Source organism: Natrix helvetica (genome assembly GCF_964273705.1).
Source record: "Natrix helvetica genome assembly, chromosome: 15".
Taxonomy (NCBI): domain Eukaryota; kingdom Metazoa; phylum Chordata; class Lepidosauria; order Squamata; family Natricidae; genus Natrix; species Natrix helvetica.
In genome coordinates, this window is record NC_138565.1 from 1219543 (window position 1) to 1233476 (window position 13934).

Sequence of the window (13934 nt, forward strand, 5' to 3'; positions counted from 1 at the left end):
CCATTTGCTTCTCTGAAGATCTCTATTTATTTATTTATTTTTGGAAAAAAATATCTCTCTATTAAGATTGGTCTTTGCCTTGAGAATTTTAGAAGGGAACACAATATCCTTTAACTTAGAATATCAACTTGTCAATTGCCGTTAAGTTACTGGCTTCATTCCTACCAACAGGGCTGTCACCTTCTGGACGCTGCAAGGGACCATAGTTTGAATCCAGCCCTGCCAGGAAGGAAGAGAGGCCCCGCCCATGTTCTCACCCACCATACAGGGATCATCATATTGCTCTCCCCGACACGATAGTGTTAAGCCCTCTGAAAAGTAAGTCTCTACTGAGCGTTTCTGGCAGACGGAACTGTGTCGCCTGAAGAAGATCGGGAGCAAAGTCACCATTCTCGGCTCAGCCACTACTAAACCCTCAGCCACCCCAAGCATTCTGGCTGGGTGCCCACCCCTCTCAGCCCCAGGCACCGTCCCTACCTTGTCATGGCCCAGCAGGGTCTTCACACCAAAGCTCATGCAGCCAAGGAGTGTGCTCTGCCTGGACAGGAAAGAGGGAAAGAGTAAGAGACAGCACAGAAAGGTGCCTGGGGTGGGTGGGTGGAACGCTATTGTTATCGCCAGCAGGAGGACCTCTCTCCATCATCCTGCTGCTGCCCTGCCCTGCTCTGCCCTCTCCCCCTTGCCTTGCTGACACTCGTCCTGCGGTGGCGCAGTGGTCAGAGTGCGGTACTGCAGGCTACTTCTGCTGACTGCCGGCTGCCAGCAATTTGGCAGTTTGAATCTCACCAGGCTCAAAGTTGACTCAGCCTTCCATCCTTCCGAGGTGGGTCAAACGAGGACCCGGATGGTTGGGGAGGGCAAGAGGCTGACTCTGTAGACCACTTAGAGAAGGCTGGAAAGCACTGGGAAGTGGTATATAAGTCTAAATGCTAATGCTATCCCGGGCCCTGGAGGACAAGGGCCACCCAGCCCTGGCCAAGCAGCATGCCTGAAACCAGACTGCGAGGCTGTGTGCGAGGCTGACCGCGTCATCCCCTTGATTACTCTGCCCTCTTTACCTCGAATCCTGTGGTCGGTTCCAGACTGTGACAAGGAGGCGCTTTTGCTCATCTTCCTCCTGCAAACAGCTGGAAAGCAGCAGAGAGAAAGTGACCCTCAGCCCTCGGGAATCACAGCCCTCAGCCCAGGCTCCCTCTTGGCCGAAATCCTGAGAGTCTCTGCCTTAGACAGCCTTACATTGGTATATGTCCCTCCGGAGGAGGTGTCTTTAAATGAAGGCCAGATCCAGGAATTGCTATTCAAATGGAGCTCAAAAAGGGGATGGCGCATCTTCTCAGCCACAATGCTGCCCCCCACACTAGCCGCAGCGTTCTGACTATTGAAGAATGCGACTGTACAAGAATCCTCTTGCTGCAGCGCCAGCAAAGACCTTCCCCTCCCTCGATTCCACCCCCATGGAGAGGAGGGGGGAAAGGGCACACAGTTCTGTTCAGAAGCGACCAATTGAGGGAGAAAGCCCTGAGCTGCTACAAGCACCTGCCTGGGAGATGCACCATCAACTTCCACGCGGAGGGCCCAAAGCTATGGGGCTTGGGAGGGAGCAAGCCTTGATAATCCCCATACTCACAAGATGAATTGCTCGTGGAAAACAGGGTTTTTACTGCCCAGAATGGTCCTGGACTTCTGCCTGCATTTCCGTGATGTGTCTGGCACAATGGACACCTTTGTTAGGAGAGGAAGAAAAAAATGCCGTCAGTCTTCTTTTGGACAGATCACACACACACACAGAGACACACACACACAACACCAACCGAGCTGCAGCAAGCGGGGTAATCCTGTGGGTTCAAGCACAAAAGGAACATACCCCTCCTCCCCCCAACGCAATACTCCTGGGACCTTCCCAGGTTCTGCACTATATTTGGGTGGGCACAGCTAAGGGGGACTAAGGAGCAATCCAGCCTCCAGAGGAGGGGCCGAAAGTCCCGCCGACAACAGAAGAACATTACGGGTAGTCCTCACTTAGTAACCCCTCGTTCAGTGATGGTTCAACGTTGTGATGGCAGTGAAAGCATAGCCCTTGGGACCAGGCCTTGCAGTTCCAGCTGTCGGGCTCCCTCTTGCCCCACCCATGGCCATGTGACCATTACCTGGCTGCATGGCGGTCACCAGGCTGCCCTTTGCGACCTTCCCACAAGCAAAGTCAATGGAGAACACTGGTGCCACTGGAGTCCTCCCCCCTAAGGGGCCTCCCCAGCAGAGTCCTCTTTGCAGGCGACCACGGCCATACCTTGACAAAGGAGCCACACATTCGATCCTGTTCTCCCATTAGACTTTTGGCTTCCACGACTGAGTGGGAGGAGAAAGAAAAGAAGAAGAAATGGCATTTCAACAGGAACGAATGGAAAGAATTCTGTTTACGGACAGCAAGAGGAACCCTCTGCTCAAAGGCTACGGTGGCCGTTACACACACCTCCTCCATATTGCTACTTCCTGCCCGTCCCCCCCGGCTCCTGGCTAATAAAGGGCAGTTCGAGGGCTTGCCTGGTCTTCAGCCAAATCAGAAGCACAACGGTGGCCCAGACGGCCCCTTCCCCACAAATCCCCAGCAGGCTGTGGGTAATCAATGCCATATCTAAGCGCTTCAGGTTTCCCCTTCTCTTGGGCAGAAGGTTTATTACTTCTGTGCCACGCAGACCCCATTGACTTACCATAAAGTTTCAGCCTTCTGCCTTGCAGGTGGACGGAGAGCTTCAGCTGCCCTGGAGCAGACAAGAAAGGCGATTGCAAAGCTGCTTTATGACCCTCTTTTGCACAGCCTCTCCATATTCCCCTCTTCTATCTATGAAACAGAGGTGGGTTTCTTTCTCCCCCCCCCCCCACGACCCTCTCCTCACGCTTGATTACTTTAAAGGTCTTGTGTTGCTCAGGGCAACCTGTGGCCCCAAGCAGCTTACAAACACACACAGTCCTCGCTTAGCAAACAGTAGTTCAGCAACCGTTCCAAGTTGTGACAGAACCAAGGCTACGCAAGATTGGTCCTTCCAACGGTGCAGGCTCCCTCCCCGCTGGATCTCCACCGGCTTGCTGAGAGAACCACATTTTCAGGGTTTCCCAAAAGGCTGAGGAGGACAGGGCTAATGATCGTGGCTGCCTATGGCTCTGTTGCACGTGGGGACCACGCAGAGGATGCCAGAGGTCTGTGCCTCCAGGAGTGGAGGGAGGGGAGGACACAACAGTGAAGGGGATAGACAGAAGTGGTTTCTGGCGCTCTTGCAAGACTGCACAATGAAACAGGTGCTAAATCATCACCATTGCCTCGCCCACCTCGCCCTGTGGAGGACTCACCAAAGGTTGCCAGACAGCAAGGAAACTGCAAACGGTTAGCTGACCTGGCACAGAGAGAGCCTCGGTGGGCATGCCTGGGTTCCATGGTCCCCTCAGCTCCTTAACTGGCAGGGAGACCAGAGACCATTTTTCCAACTGCAGCTTCCAAGCAGTTTTTCTCCCAGGCGGCTGGCCTCGCCTTCTAACCGCCACTATTTGAATAGGACTAAAGGCCCTGGAAGCCCATTGGTGGATTTGAAAGTCAATCTGCTCCCGACAGCAACCACAGCGACGCTTTTGGCTCCACACCCAACACGCCTCGTTGCCTCCAACTGCCCTCCCTCAATCCCTCCACTCCCCTGGCTCTCCTGGCAGTGCTCTCCCCAGGCTGGAAAATGCCCTCCCACAAGTCTTTCTCTGCCCGGATGCCACCTAGGAACATTTGCCTCCAGGCATCCATGCACTGCACACAGAAATAAGCTCACGCGTAGCACATGATCTGACCTTAAAGCTCGTTTGCTCAAACGCTAAAGCTAAAACTAATCATTCAAAACATGCAAAAGCTCAGCCTGACTCTGAAGAATTGACATAAGGCTGTTTTTCCATGCATGCTAGCAGGGCCTCCCTTAACCAACAAGCGCTGTCCTCCCGTTGCAGGCTACTTATTATGCATTTTATCCATTGCTTCCGGGGGTTTTCTCATCAAACAGGGAAGGCCAACAGGCGCTCTCCCCTTAGAGGCAATCCCTCGCGTGAAGGACTTAAGGCAGCGATTATTTAATACCTGTAACGCTGGGAAGGGAAGCCCTAATGAACCAGGCAACGTTCTTTTGCAGATAAGCTGGTTCACTTTCTAGGGGAAAGGCGGTTCCTCTTAAGAAAGAACCCACGGGTTTTTTTTCCTTTCCTTTTCAAACACCCATGTTCCTGCACAGGCACGCACCCATCTTCCCCTCCCCGCTCTCTTCTTTAGCCATGGCCCTTTTCCCGGAGGGCTCCTGGCCCTGACTTTACCTACCTCGCAGCATCCATAGTCTAAGCAGGGTTTTTTCTTTCCCCTAAATGCCTCTGTGCCGGTGTCAATGTGAGGACATGAGGGTATTGGGTGTTTTTTTTTTCATTTTCCTTAGTATTGTAGTTTTGTGGACTTTAGCAATCTGTTTTCATAGTTCTGGATGTTATTGTTTTGTGGACTGGACAATCTGTTAGGCAGTGGATGAGCTGTACCATGGATGGATGGATGGATGGATGGATGGATGGATGGATGGAGGAGTGGGGGAAGGGAGGGAGGGAGGGAGGGAGGGAGGGAGGGAGGAAAACTCTGGAAAGTGAAATGCTGTTTTGCTCTGTAGTCTCTGGAGACTTACGGCAGCTACCCTCCCTCCCTGTCTTTGACCAAGAGAGAATGCTTGATGTAACATCCCGCCGGCCCCTTCCTTGCCCTCCTTCTCTGCACTTACCCCTCTCTTTAACACAAGCACGGCTGATCTTCCTGCGTCGCTTTAAGAGGAATGCAGGCAGCTTTTTTGGAGAAGCCTGTACTTGGGATAGGTTTCCATCCAGAAATTGCTCAGGCATGCAGCCTTTGACACCGACCTCGAGTTCCATTCCTGCAACCAAAAGGAAATCCCGAGGAATCTGCTGGCTATAAGTAGATGGATGCCTCTCAAGCCCCAATTCTATTTCGGACTGTGTTCCAAGGATCCAGGGAAGAATGTCACTCCGGGCCCTTTGGCGCTTGCAGCGTCTCTAATGAAGAGGCAAAAATGTTGAAGCAGGTTTGAAGTTTGGTTCAGACTGAAAAATTCAGGCTGGCCTAATCCTGTACTTCAAAGATGAGGGTGCAGCAATTCCTCGTCCAGGGCAAAAGGGTAACTGCGGCAACCGATTCGGAGGATTGACTACAATTTTAAAAACACATTTTTATATTATTTTGATTTGCTTTTTGCTGCTCAGAGTCATAGGCTGAGACGGCTGGCTATATAAATCAAAATGTCAGATAAGTAAAGTGAGAGGGAAGCCCTTTCCAACCGTGTCCCACAAAAAGCACAACTAAAGTGAGGCCGCTCCACTAGAGAGAGTTCAAACAGGTTGCAGAGCCAAACCTTCCTCTGGCTGTACTGAAGTTAATCAGTTGCCACAAGGCTTATCTTGCAAAAATGTCATTTAACAAGTAACTTATCCTCTGCAAAGATTTGGCGGCAAGAGATTGTTTTCCCAGCCCTATTTCCACTGGAGCAGAATCTGCCCCTCTTCCCATTTCTTAGAGCCCCTGCGGTATGGCTGCCTTTGCATGCCGGATTCTGCCAGGTGCAACCACCTGCTTCCCAGGGCCCTCTTCCAACTTCCAAAACGTCCTTTGAAAGTTGGCGGTATCTTCCACAGCCACCAATTTGCCTTGAAAATGCTACTTGTTACCCTGCTCCTTCCACTTTCTCCTACCTGGGCAAAATGGGGAAACAGTGGTGGTGGATCCAGCGCCCAGCGCCACCATCTGAAAACAGGTAACCAGTCCCTCCCTCTCTCTCTCCTCTCTCCCTCCCTTTCTCAAAGCTCTCTAACTTGACCCACTTGCCATCAGTACTGGAGATGTAAGAACTGAAGGTTAAATAGTTTTACAGAAGAAAAAGAAATACCCTTCCTATTCAGAAGTCACAGAGAAAGTCACGTCAAGGGTCTGAAAAACCTCACTGATGTAGAATAGCAGATGCCAAAAGTACACAGCTTTCAGTAAGTGTGAATAAACCGAGCTTCTTAAGAGTCAAGAGACAGACCAAGCCCCAAACTCCCATCCTGTCCCATCCCTGCCCTGTAGTTTGATCAGTCTTTTACTCCCCTATGCGCAGAAGTCCTGGTTTTCCCAGCAGGCAGCCCAGCACTATCCATCTAATGCAAGAGAGGGAATCCAGAGCTCCAGACAATTATTTCTTTAAATGGTCAAAGACCGCAAAGAGAAAAATGCAACAGTTGTTAAAACACAATCCTAATAAATGCCCAAATCCTGCCCTGGATCTTATGTATCTCCTAAATGAGCACCCTGGAATTCTTTTCGTCTCCCAGTGTCGCATGGGTGGTTCACACCACAGAATAACACCCAGAAAGAGAATTACATATTCCCAAGCTATTCCTTCTTTCTCTGAGGATGGGCCCAGGAGAAGCACACCAACAAGCTCGGACTGCAAAGGGGCTCTCCTAACAACTTTGTGCCCAAAGCCTTGGGATAAATTGTGCGTATTTTATTTAAAATGTTGGGGAAAGCTAAACCCGGCTACTTCAAAGACATAATTAACTGTTTTACTATATAAAAACCACAATTGGATCTTTACAACTTTTCTTGGCCCCACTTTTTTAAAAAAAAAACAAGTTGGCGTATTGTTGTTTTCTGTGCTGACTGGTCACTCTTCTCAGAATGTTAACTTCAAAACAAGGTAAACATTTTATGAAGGAAGAGCCGAGTACTCACCTTGAGGAAGGTCTGGAGGAAGGTCTGCTTGTGGGGGCCTGGTAGAGCTGCTATGAAGGAAAGCTGGGCAGGGGGAGAACACAAGGAAGATTAACCACAAGGGGGAGGAGCCGCACTCTCCTTTTCTTCAAAGTAGAGGGGTTGCCAAGAGAACTCCACAAGCAACACAAACTTTGCTCCAAAGAGCCATTGTAGCAACAACCGAAATCCACTCTGCTGTGGTTCATTACTTCTCCTGGGCAGACAATTCTGGAGTGTCAGTCTCTCACCCTCTCAGCTTCTTCCGTACAGCAAACCTCTTCGGACAGGATCTCCCTGGCGGGGGCCATAAACACCTCCTTTGGGACAGAGGCAATATGATCACTGTTTCCCCCAGGGGACCTATGGAAGCCAGAAACACTGGGGATCTTGCCTGCACATAGCCAGAGCCAGGACTCATTGAAAAAATGCATGGTCTAAATTTATCTAGGCCCCTGAACCACAATAAGGAACCAAGAAAGAAAATTAAGAAAGAGGAACCAACCTGAGTTTTATTTGCAATAGGTATCTGAAGGTTCTTTCACTCAGCAAGGTTGTTGGGAAGAAGCCCAGAGGAGAGCCAGGATGCTGCCTTTTACGCACGAGGCCAATGCATTTGGGGGGTGAGGCAGAATCACCATGCTTTATTTTCTCCCAGGACCACCTATTTATTAGGGGTGGTCATATTTATAAAGGACACTAAATTATTTAGATCATGAGTCTGAAGCATAGGGAGCCCTGAATATTTGTTTCCAAGACCTAATCATTTCGAAGTAAACGAATTGTTTCCTCTTCCAATTCCCTTGCAAACGTACCTCGCTGCTCACAGAAGGGGAAAGAAATGAACGACGGCCACCTCTGACTGGTGTCCGAAAGGCCCCACTCGAGCTGAAGGCCAACGGGCCTTCTGCTCCTTTTCACAGCTGAGGGGCTCCGTCTTTCTTCCAGGACTCTTGTGTGACTCAGAAGCAGGCTTCGGAGACCGACACAGCGCCTTCCACTGACTCACTCTGTGCCCTCCAGGACTGTTGCCCAGGAAGAGGGGTGCGGAGAGGGAATCGCACGTTTCCACAGAACGGCCGAGCCCTTTCCCTTTTCACATCCCCGTCTGCTCCTTTAACGTCTCTCTAGCAAGCAGAGCGCCCTTGCTGTCCTTTGACTTGCCTTCCCTTTTAAAACGTAACCCCTGAGTTGTCCTCAAGAGCACCTCATAGGCCGCTCACGTTCCTCTTTCTGGCCGCCCAGCGTCCCACCTTTGGGTTATCCCCAAAAGCTGTTTTTTGGAGACAAGGCTCAGAGAGGCATAAAGTGGGGAAGCAGGAATTTTAATGGTTGTAAGTTCAAGAGTCTGCCCCCCCCCCTTTTAAAATAGAAGTAACCATCCTTGGAGTTGGCTGCTGATTACCCAGCTAGTCGCCCCCTCCCTCCCTCCCTCCCTCCCTCCCTCCCTGCCTGCCCCTTCTGGATTCAAGTGAAGCCAGGGGCAGAATTAGGGCTGTTCTCAAAGAGGGTGGGGGAGGGAGGAGGGGGAGGGGGCTGCGGTGGAGCAAAGGTCTTGGCTGCTTCCTGTGAGTCTTCTTTGGGCCAAACCTCCCTGCTGATGTCTGAAGCATCCCTCTCAGCCGGAGTGGCCTCCTTCCAGCTTGCCAGATGCTCGCAATACCGCCTGTACCTAGAGTTGGCTTTCGGTAGGCAGTAAGCAAAGGAATCGCAGCCTGAGTAAAATCAAGCCAAAATAGGGCGATGTAAGGAGAGAGAGAAGTTTTACCAAAGGGGCCCCATGACTACTCTGCCACCTGAGAAAACACTTTTATTCAGAGAGGCCAGGGGGAAACACTTAGATTCTTTGCCCTACTGGCTGTGCATGACTTCCTTTCGTCTGCAATAAAGAAGCCAATCTAGCCAAGTTACCTCTGAGAGTCTATGGTCAAGCAAGCCTTTCCCTGAATAAGAAGCCTCCTCAGGCCAGAACTTACTGCCAACCTCCGGAGGGAAGTCAGACGGCTCAAGGCGGAGAAGGGCAGCTTGAAATAAGGACGGCTCCCTGCGCATCTCACGGCCCCTGAGACGAATCGACACAGGGACAGAAAAACCCTGCTGCCTTTTAAACCCTTGGGGTCAATGGCTCCCTCTCTCCTGCACCTGGCCACCTTCTCCTGCGGCCTCTTGCGGCCTCCAAGGTTTCCCCTTCTCCTCCCGAATCGAAGGGAACATGACCTCCTGCAACCTTCCCTCGCCTCAGCTCCTTAGGCTTCAACTATATCATGGCAGAGCCCTAGAATAGAAGTCCACTGCACTCACCCTCCAGGCCCAGCCTGGCCAGATTGCTCTTATATTCCATAAATTTCAGACAAGATTTGCTCTTAGCAAACATTCTTGGAGACGCCTGCAGCTTGCAATTCCTCCCTGCAGCCTGGAGGAAAAAACCCACAAAACCAGACAGGCTATTTCCCCAAAATTGCTCCTAATTTTTTCTTGGGGGGGGGGGGGGTTACCAAAAACAACAGAAAAGAGTAAAAGAATCAAGAGATTCAGATCAACAGTTAACCCCCCCGAGTGTTCTGCCTCTTTTCGTGTGGAGAGCAGGAGAGAGAGAAAGATCTGCCCATCTTTTTCTGGCCAGGCAAGACCCCCTAAGTGCCCCTGGGCCAGGACTGGCTACCTCCAGAGGGAAGATGCCCATGCTGAGAGAACAGGAGGGAGAAGGATTGCCTTCCACCACCACCACCCCACCCCTGCTTCCCGTCATTGCAGCACTTTCATCCCTGCCACTGTGGGGCTCAATCAGCCACCACTGAGGGGGAGACCCCATTGCCTGTTCACGGGGCTTCAGGCAACCAACTCCTGCTGCTCCCAGCACCTCCAAAAGCCCCAGAGCCATGCTACCCTCTCCCTCTGCTCAGCCTCTGCCTAGGCCTTCCTTCTCTCACTCAGACAAGGATGCAGGAGCCACACCTGGGGATGCGGGGGGGGGGGGGGAATTAGTGCCTCTGCACTGGAGGGTCAGCAGCACTTACAGATTCTGGGGACATCTGGCTATGCTCAAGGAGGCCCCCTCCTTCCTTGTCTTGATGGTTACCAGCATCCCCCAGCTGCTCTATCATCAGGCGTCTCAGGACCAATGAGCCTGTGGCCAGTCAGAAGAAGCGAGTCAGTCCTGGCTGGAAAGTCTTCTAGCTACATTCAGACAGTCCTAACGCTAGAATGGAAACAGGCAAACCTCCTGAGATGATCTTGGGCTGGCGGCCTAGGCTTCTTCCTGGATCTTTGTCTTTGGTGGGGATCTAAAGAAAAGAGGGGGAGGAAAGGGAAGGAGGGGGCAGACTGAAGCAAAGGCCAGCTGGTAAAATCCCAGGAGAAGGAGCCAGAAGAGTTTGCCTCCTGTCTCTTTAATTCTACCTCTCCAGTATTTCACCAATTGACTCCTGAGTGATTTGCAGCCCCCAATCAAAGCAAGTACACGATTGCCCCCACAGTGCTTGGGTCTTGCTCACCTTCGCTTCAGACCGGTCAAAACTGGGCGCCTTCTGCACAATAAAGGGGGCTGCCAATTTCTCCTTGGTCTCCAGCAGCGCCCTTGCTCTTTTGCTCTCCTGAGTCAGACCTTCCCCATTTTGTAGCAACAGATGCAGAGCAGGCAACGGGTGTTTCCTTGTCCTGAGGAGGCTGTCATCCGTGCTCCTTTGTTGGCCTATAGAACTACAGCAGAGTACAATCTCAGCTCCCCTCCTTCCCAAATGTTCCCAGAAAAACTGGGTTAACAGGAGCACAGAGGGGAGGCCGTTTTTTCTCATTGGACTAAAGATGCACCTGTCTTTTTCTTAGAGTTTGGAAAGGGCACAGTCCCCTTTCTGCTGCCTTAGGCCACTTCCTCAGCCCAACTAGAATTCTTGTATTGTATTGTATTGTATAAAAGAGGATCTGCGCTTGGGTGTCCCGTCAAAAGTAGCATATTTTAAAATGTTTAATTTAAATCTTCAAAAGGGACACCTCCATCTCCTTTTTTTTATACTCAGTTTTTTATACTGTTCATATATGCTTTTTTTCATATTCAATAACTCTTATTCCATATTCAGATGACTCTTATTTTTAATACTATTTTTATTCAAGTAATACACTTTTTCCTTTAAACTGGTCATAGTGGAAAGACTGTACCCTGATTTCATGTGATAACAATTTAATTAGTTGTTTAAAAACGAGATGTAATAATAATGTTTAATATAACAGTAACTAAGAGAGAGTGGCTGGTCCAAAGTCACCCAGACAGCTTTCATGCCGGAGGAGGGACTAGAACTCACCATCTCCTGCTTTCACGCCAGTACCTGAACCACGACACCTAACTTTTTGCATTGGAATTAAATATTTGTTTAAAAAAAATAAAGGTTGCTTTTTAGAACTGACCTTGATTTATTGTTAGACTTTTGATTCCGCCTTAGATGACGAAAGTAAGGCTGACCCCCTGTAGGAATTTTATTTGACTTTTTTCTTTTCTGCAAAAAGAGATCATTCAAATAAGACAGCAAAAAATAATAATATCCCAAGCACACCTGAATCCCATCCAGAGCTCTGTACGTGCCTCCCCCAATGCCCAAATCAATCGCCCTTGAGTAAGAAGCGCCTGGTAACAAGGAATCAACTGAGAGGGATACCACAGAAGAGGCACCCTTTTTCAGCTCTGCCATGCTACTCAGTGTTTTCAAACATCCTTTGTCAAGATGCTTCTGGAAGGAGGACCTCTTCCCTGTATCTCTGCCTTTACCAGCAGTCCCAAAAAGCTTCCAAGCTTCAGTCCAGACCAGGAAAGTCCTCACCTGCTAGATTTCTCTCCTTCAGGCAAGGGGTAAAATAATGGGTGAGGACCAGTCAATGAAGCAAACCAAAATCGCACGCGCGCGCACACACACACACACCCAGGTGCAACTCACAGTCCCTTGATGATCCTTGAGAGAGCAGGGACTTTCCAAAGCCAGGTCCTTCACACATATTCTTTGGGGGATTGTCTTTCTAAAAAGGAAAAAAAAAGGCCCACTTAATTTCTTATGCAGTGATTCAACACCAGTTTAAAAGAGAAGTATTGCAAGACTGAACAAAAAGCAACCTCTCTCCCTCCTTAGAGAGAGGTAGGAGGCAAAGAGCAGCAGAAGAGTCACTAGGCTGCCTTAATTAAAGCTCCCAGGTGAAGGTTGGGCTCTTCACTAGCAAGCACCCCCCTTTCCCCTAAGAACCTAGGGCTCCCCAAAACAAAACTACATTGCAAAATGTTTTGCAAGGTGAGAACAACAGAATGAATCAGATATGCAGCGGCCAAGACGAGCAAGCAGAGGGAGATCCTGCAGAGCCGAGCCTTTGTTCATATCCATCCCCAAATGACCTTTATGGCATCACTTACGCTCTCCCGTTTGGATTCTGAGACTGCAGGAATCTGGGTCGCATGTCTGGAACCCACCGGATAACTGTGCTTCCACAGGCTGCCTGGGAACCCAGTCTCTGCACCACAAATTCGGAGAGGTCTGTCACCTGCATCTAAGAGGTCCATGTGAAAAGGAACGACTCTTTACTACTTGGCCAAAGAAGAGCTGAAGACCCCAACAGGAACACATGCTGGACTGTTCACGGGTTAACAGTTCCAAGTTGAGCTGTAGCTCCAGAAGGCATCCAGGACGGTCTGCCTTGGTTGCTCTCTGGGCTAACTGGCTAGTTGAGTGCCTCAAGAGACTCTTCATCAACCGTGAAAATGAGGTTTTACTACTCGTCTACTTTGTTTCATTAATGATTTAGAAGATTTCTGAGACTATAAGCTCTTCATTACACACAGCTATAAACTCGCGAGGAAAATGTTTATTTACTACAAGTAGTCCTTGCTCAATTACAACAACTGGGACTGGCAACTCCTCCTCTAAACGATGTAGTGGTACAGTACATCATCACATGGCTGTGCCAACCTAAAATGACAGTTGTGCCAGTTCCAGCTGTTGTTATTAAGTGAATCCCGCACAGTTGCAGAAGCCCCACTCAGCAATGCAGAAGGGCAAAATGTGCATCAAAACGCAGAACTGCAGGCAAACTCTGCACACAGCCCGGAGTTTACTATCAACCCTCACCTCAATGAACAGGACTCACCGAGGGGCCACAATTGAGAGTTTCCTCTAATTTCATTGCAGGACGTAGAGCATTTAGCCACATTACTGATCACAGAATGCAAGAGACGTGAAGCAGTTGGGCGTTGAATGTGGTCTGGGTGGAGCCTCCTTCAAGGCTCAAGAAAGCACTTCTACATATTCCTCCCCCCCAAAAAAATCCCAATCCATTGAATTCACTCACCTTCTCAGGTTGCCTCGAGGAGGTGAAACTTATTGGTGGGAAGTGGAGAGACTGAGATTCCATTCTGGAGTTCAGGCCTGGGAAAGGATTCCTTTCTGAACTGAAATGCACACAGAGGGAGACACACAATGGAGGCCACGCAGAAGGCACAAAGGCTGCACAAGAATTCTGCCTTTCTTCTGCATTGCTGCAGACATGTGCAGAAACAGCCCGTCCTGTTCCATTGACTAGATGGGTACTGTGGAAAAAAAACTCTTGCATAGGCGGGAGGGGGGAGTGTTCTTACAGAACGCTGCTCTATGCCTATCACCCCACAAATACTTGTAGAGGAAATCCGCATTTGCTGACCTCAATACTGAAATGGGGGGTATCCAACCATTATTCAGGATAGAATTTGAAAAGCAATTTCTGGCTTCTTTGCTACTGGAAATTGTCTTGGAGCTGGACTCAAAACCTCCCAGACATTTAAACTGTTCTCTCTGAGGATAATGGAGGGGAAGGTCAACAATCTTCAGGGTTGGCAGGTTGCCTGAAACAAGGAGAAAGCAGTTAACAACCGGCTTGCTTAAATTAAAACTTTTGGGAATGGTTTTTAGTCAGCACTGGCTACGAAACCTACTTCGTTACTATGACCATTTAAGAGAATAACAATAATCCCACAGCTCGTCAACAAATTCCAAGCAGGTCGGCCACAGGATGAAGCATGTGTAGTGACATACTTTTGTACAGATTTTTGCTTTCTGTTCCCCAAAACCTCAACCCACCTGTTCAGTTTAGCGGGCCTGGCCTAATCCCGATCTAGTCCCTC

The 13934-nt window shown here is 49.7% G+C and overlaps 1 protein-coding gene across 2 annotated transcripts in view; it reads right to left on the bottom strand.

The window, feature by feature from the left end:
* Positions 1-13934, bottom strand: part of LOC309399516 (regulator of G-protein signaling 3-like) — a 37618-nt gene that overhangs the window by 22057 nt on the left and 1627 nt on the right. The window contains exons 3-17 of one of the 2 annotated variants that reach the window (XM_081967394.1): positions 13475-13655; positions 13127-13226; positions 12195-12328; positions 11731-11809; positions 11207-11295; positions 10300-10504; positions 10026-10089; positions 9823-9932; positions 9107-9218; positions 4785-4934; positions 2709-2759; positions 2288-2346; positions 1628-1722; positions 1059-1127; positions 478-538 (exon numbers count right to left, since the gene is read on the bottom strand). In XM_081967394.1, coding sequence (XP_081823520.1) covers positions 478-538; positions 1059-1127; positions 1628-1722; positions 2288-2346; positions 2709-2759; positions 4785-4934; positions 9107-9218; positions 9823-9932; positions 10026-10089; positions 10300-10504; positions 11207-11295; positions 11731-11809; positions 12195-12328; positions 13127-13226; positions 13475-13655 — 1559 coding nt within the window. Of the gene's footprint in view, positions 1-477; positions 539-1058; positions 1128-1627; positions 1723-2287; positions 2347-2708; positions 2760-4784; positions 4935-9106; positions 9219-9818; positions 9933-10025; positions 10090-10299; positions 10505-11206; positions 11296-11730; positions 11810-12194; positions 12329-13126; positions 13227-13474; positions 13656-13934 lie in introns of both variants that reach the window. The other variant, XM_081967395.1, reaches the window with a different exon arrangement.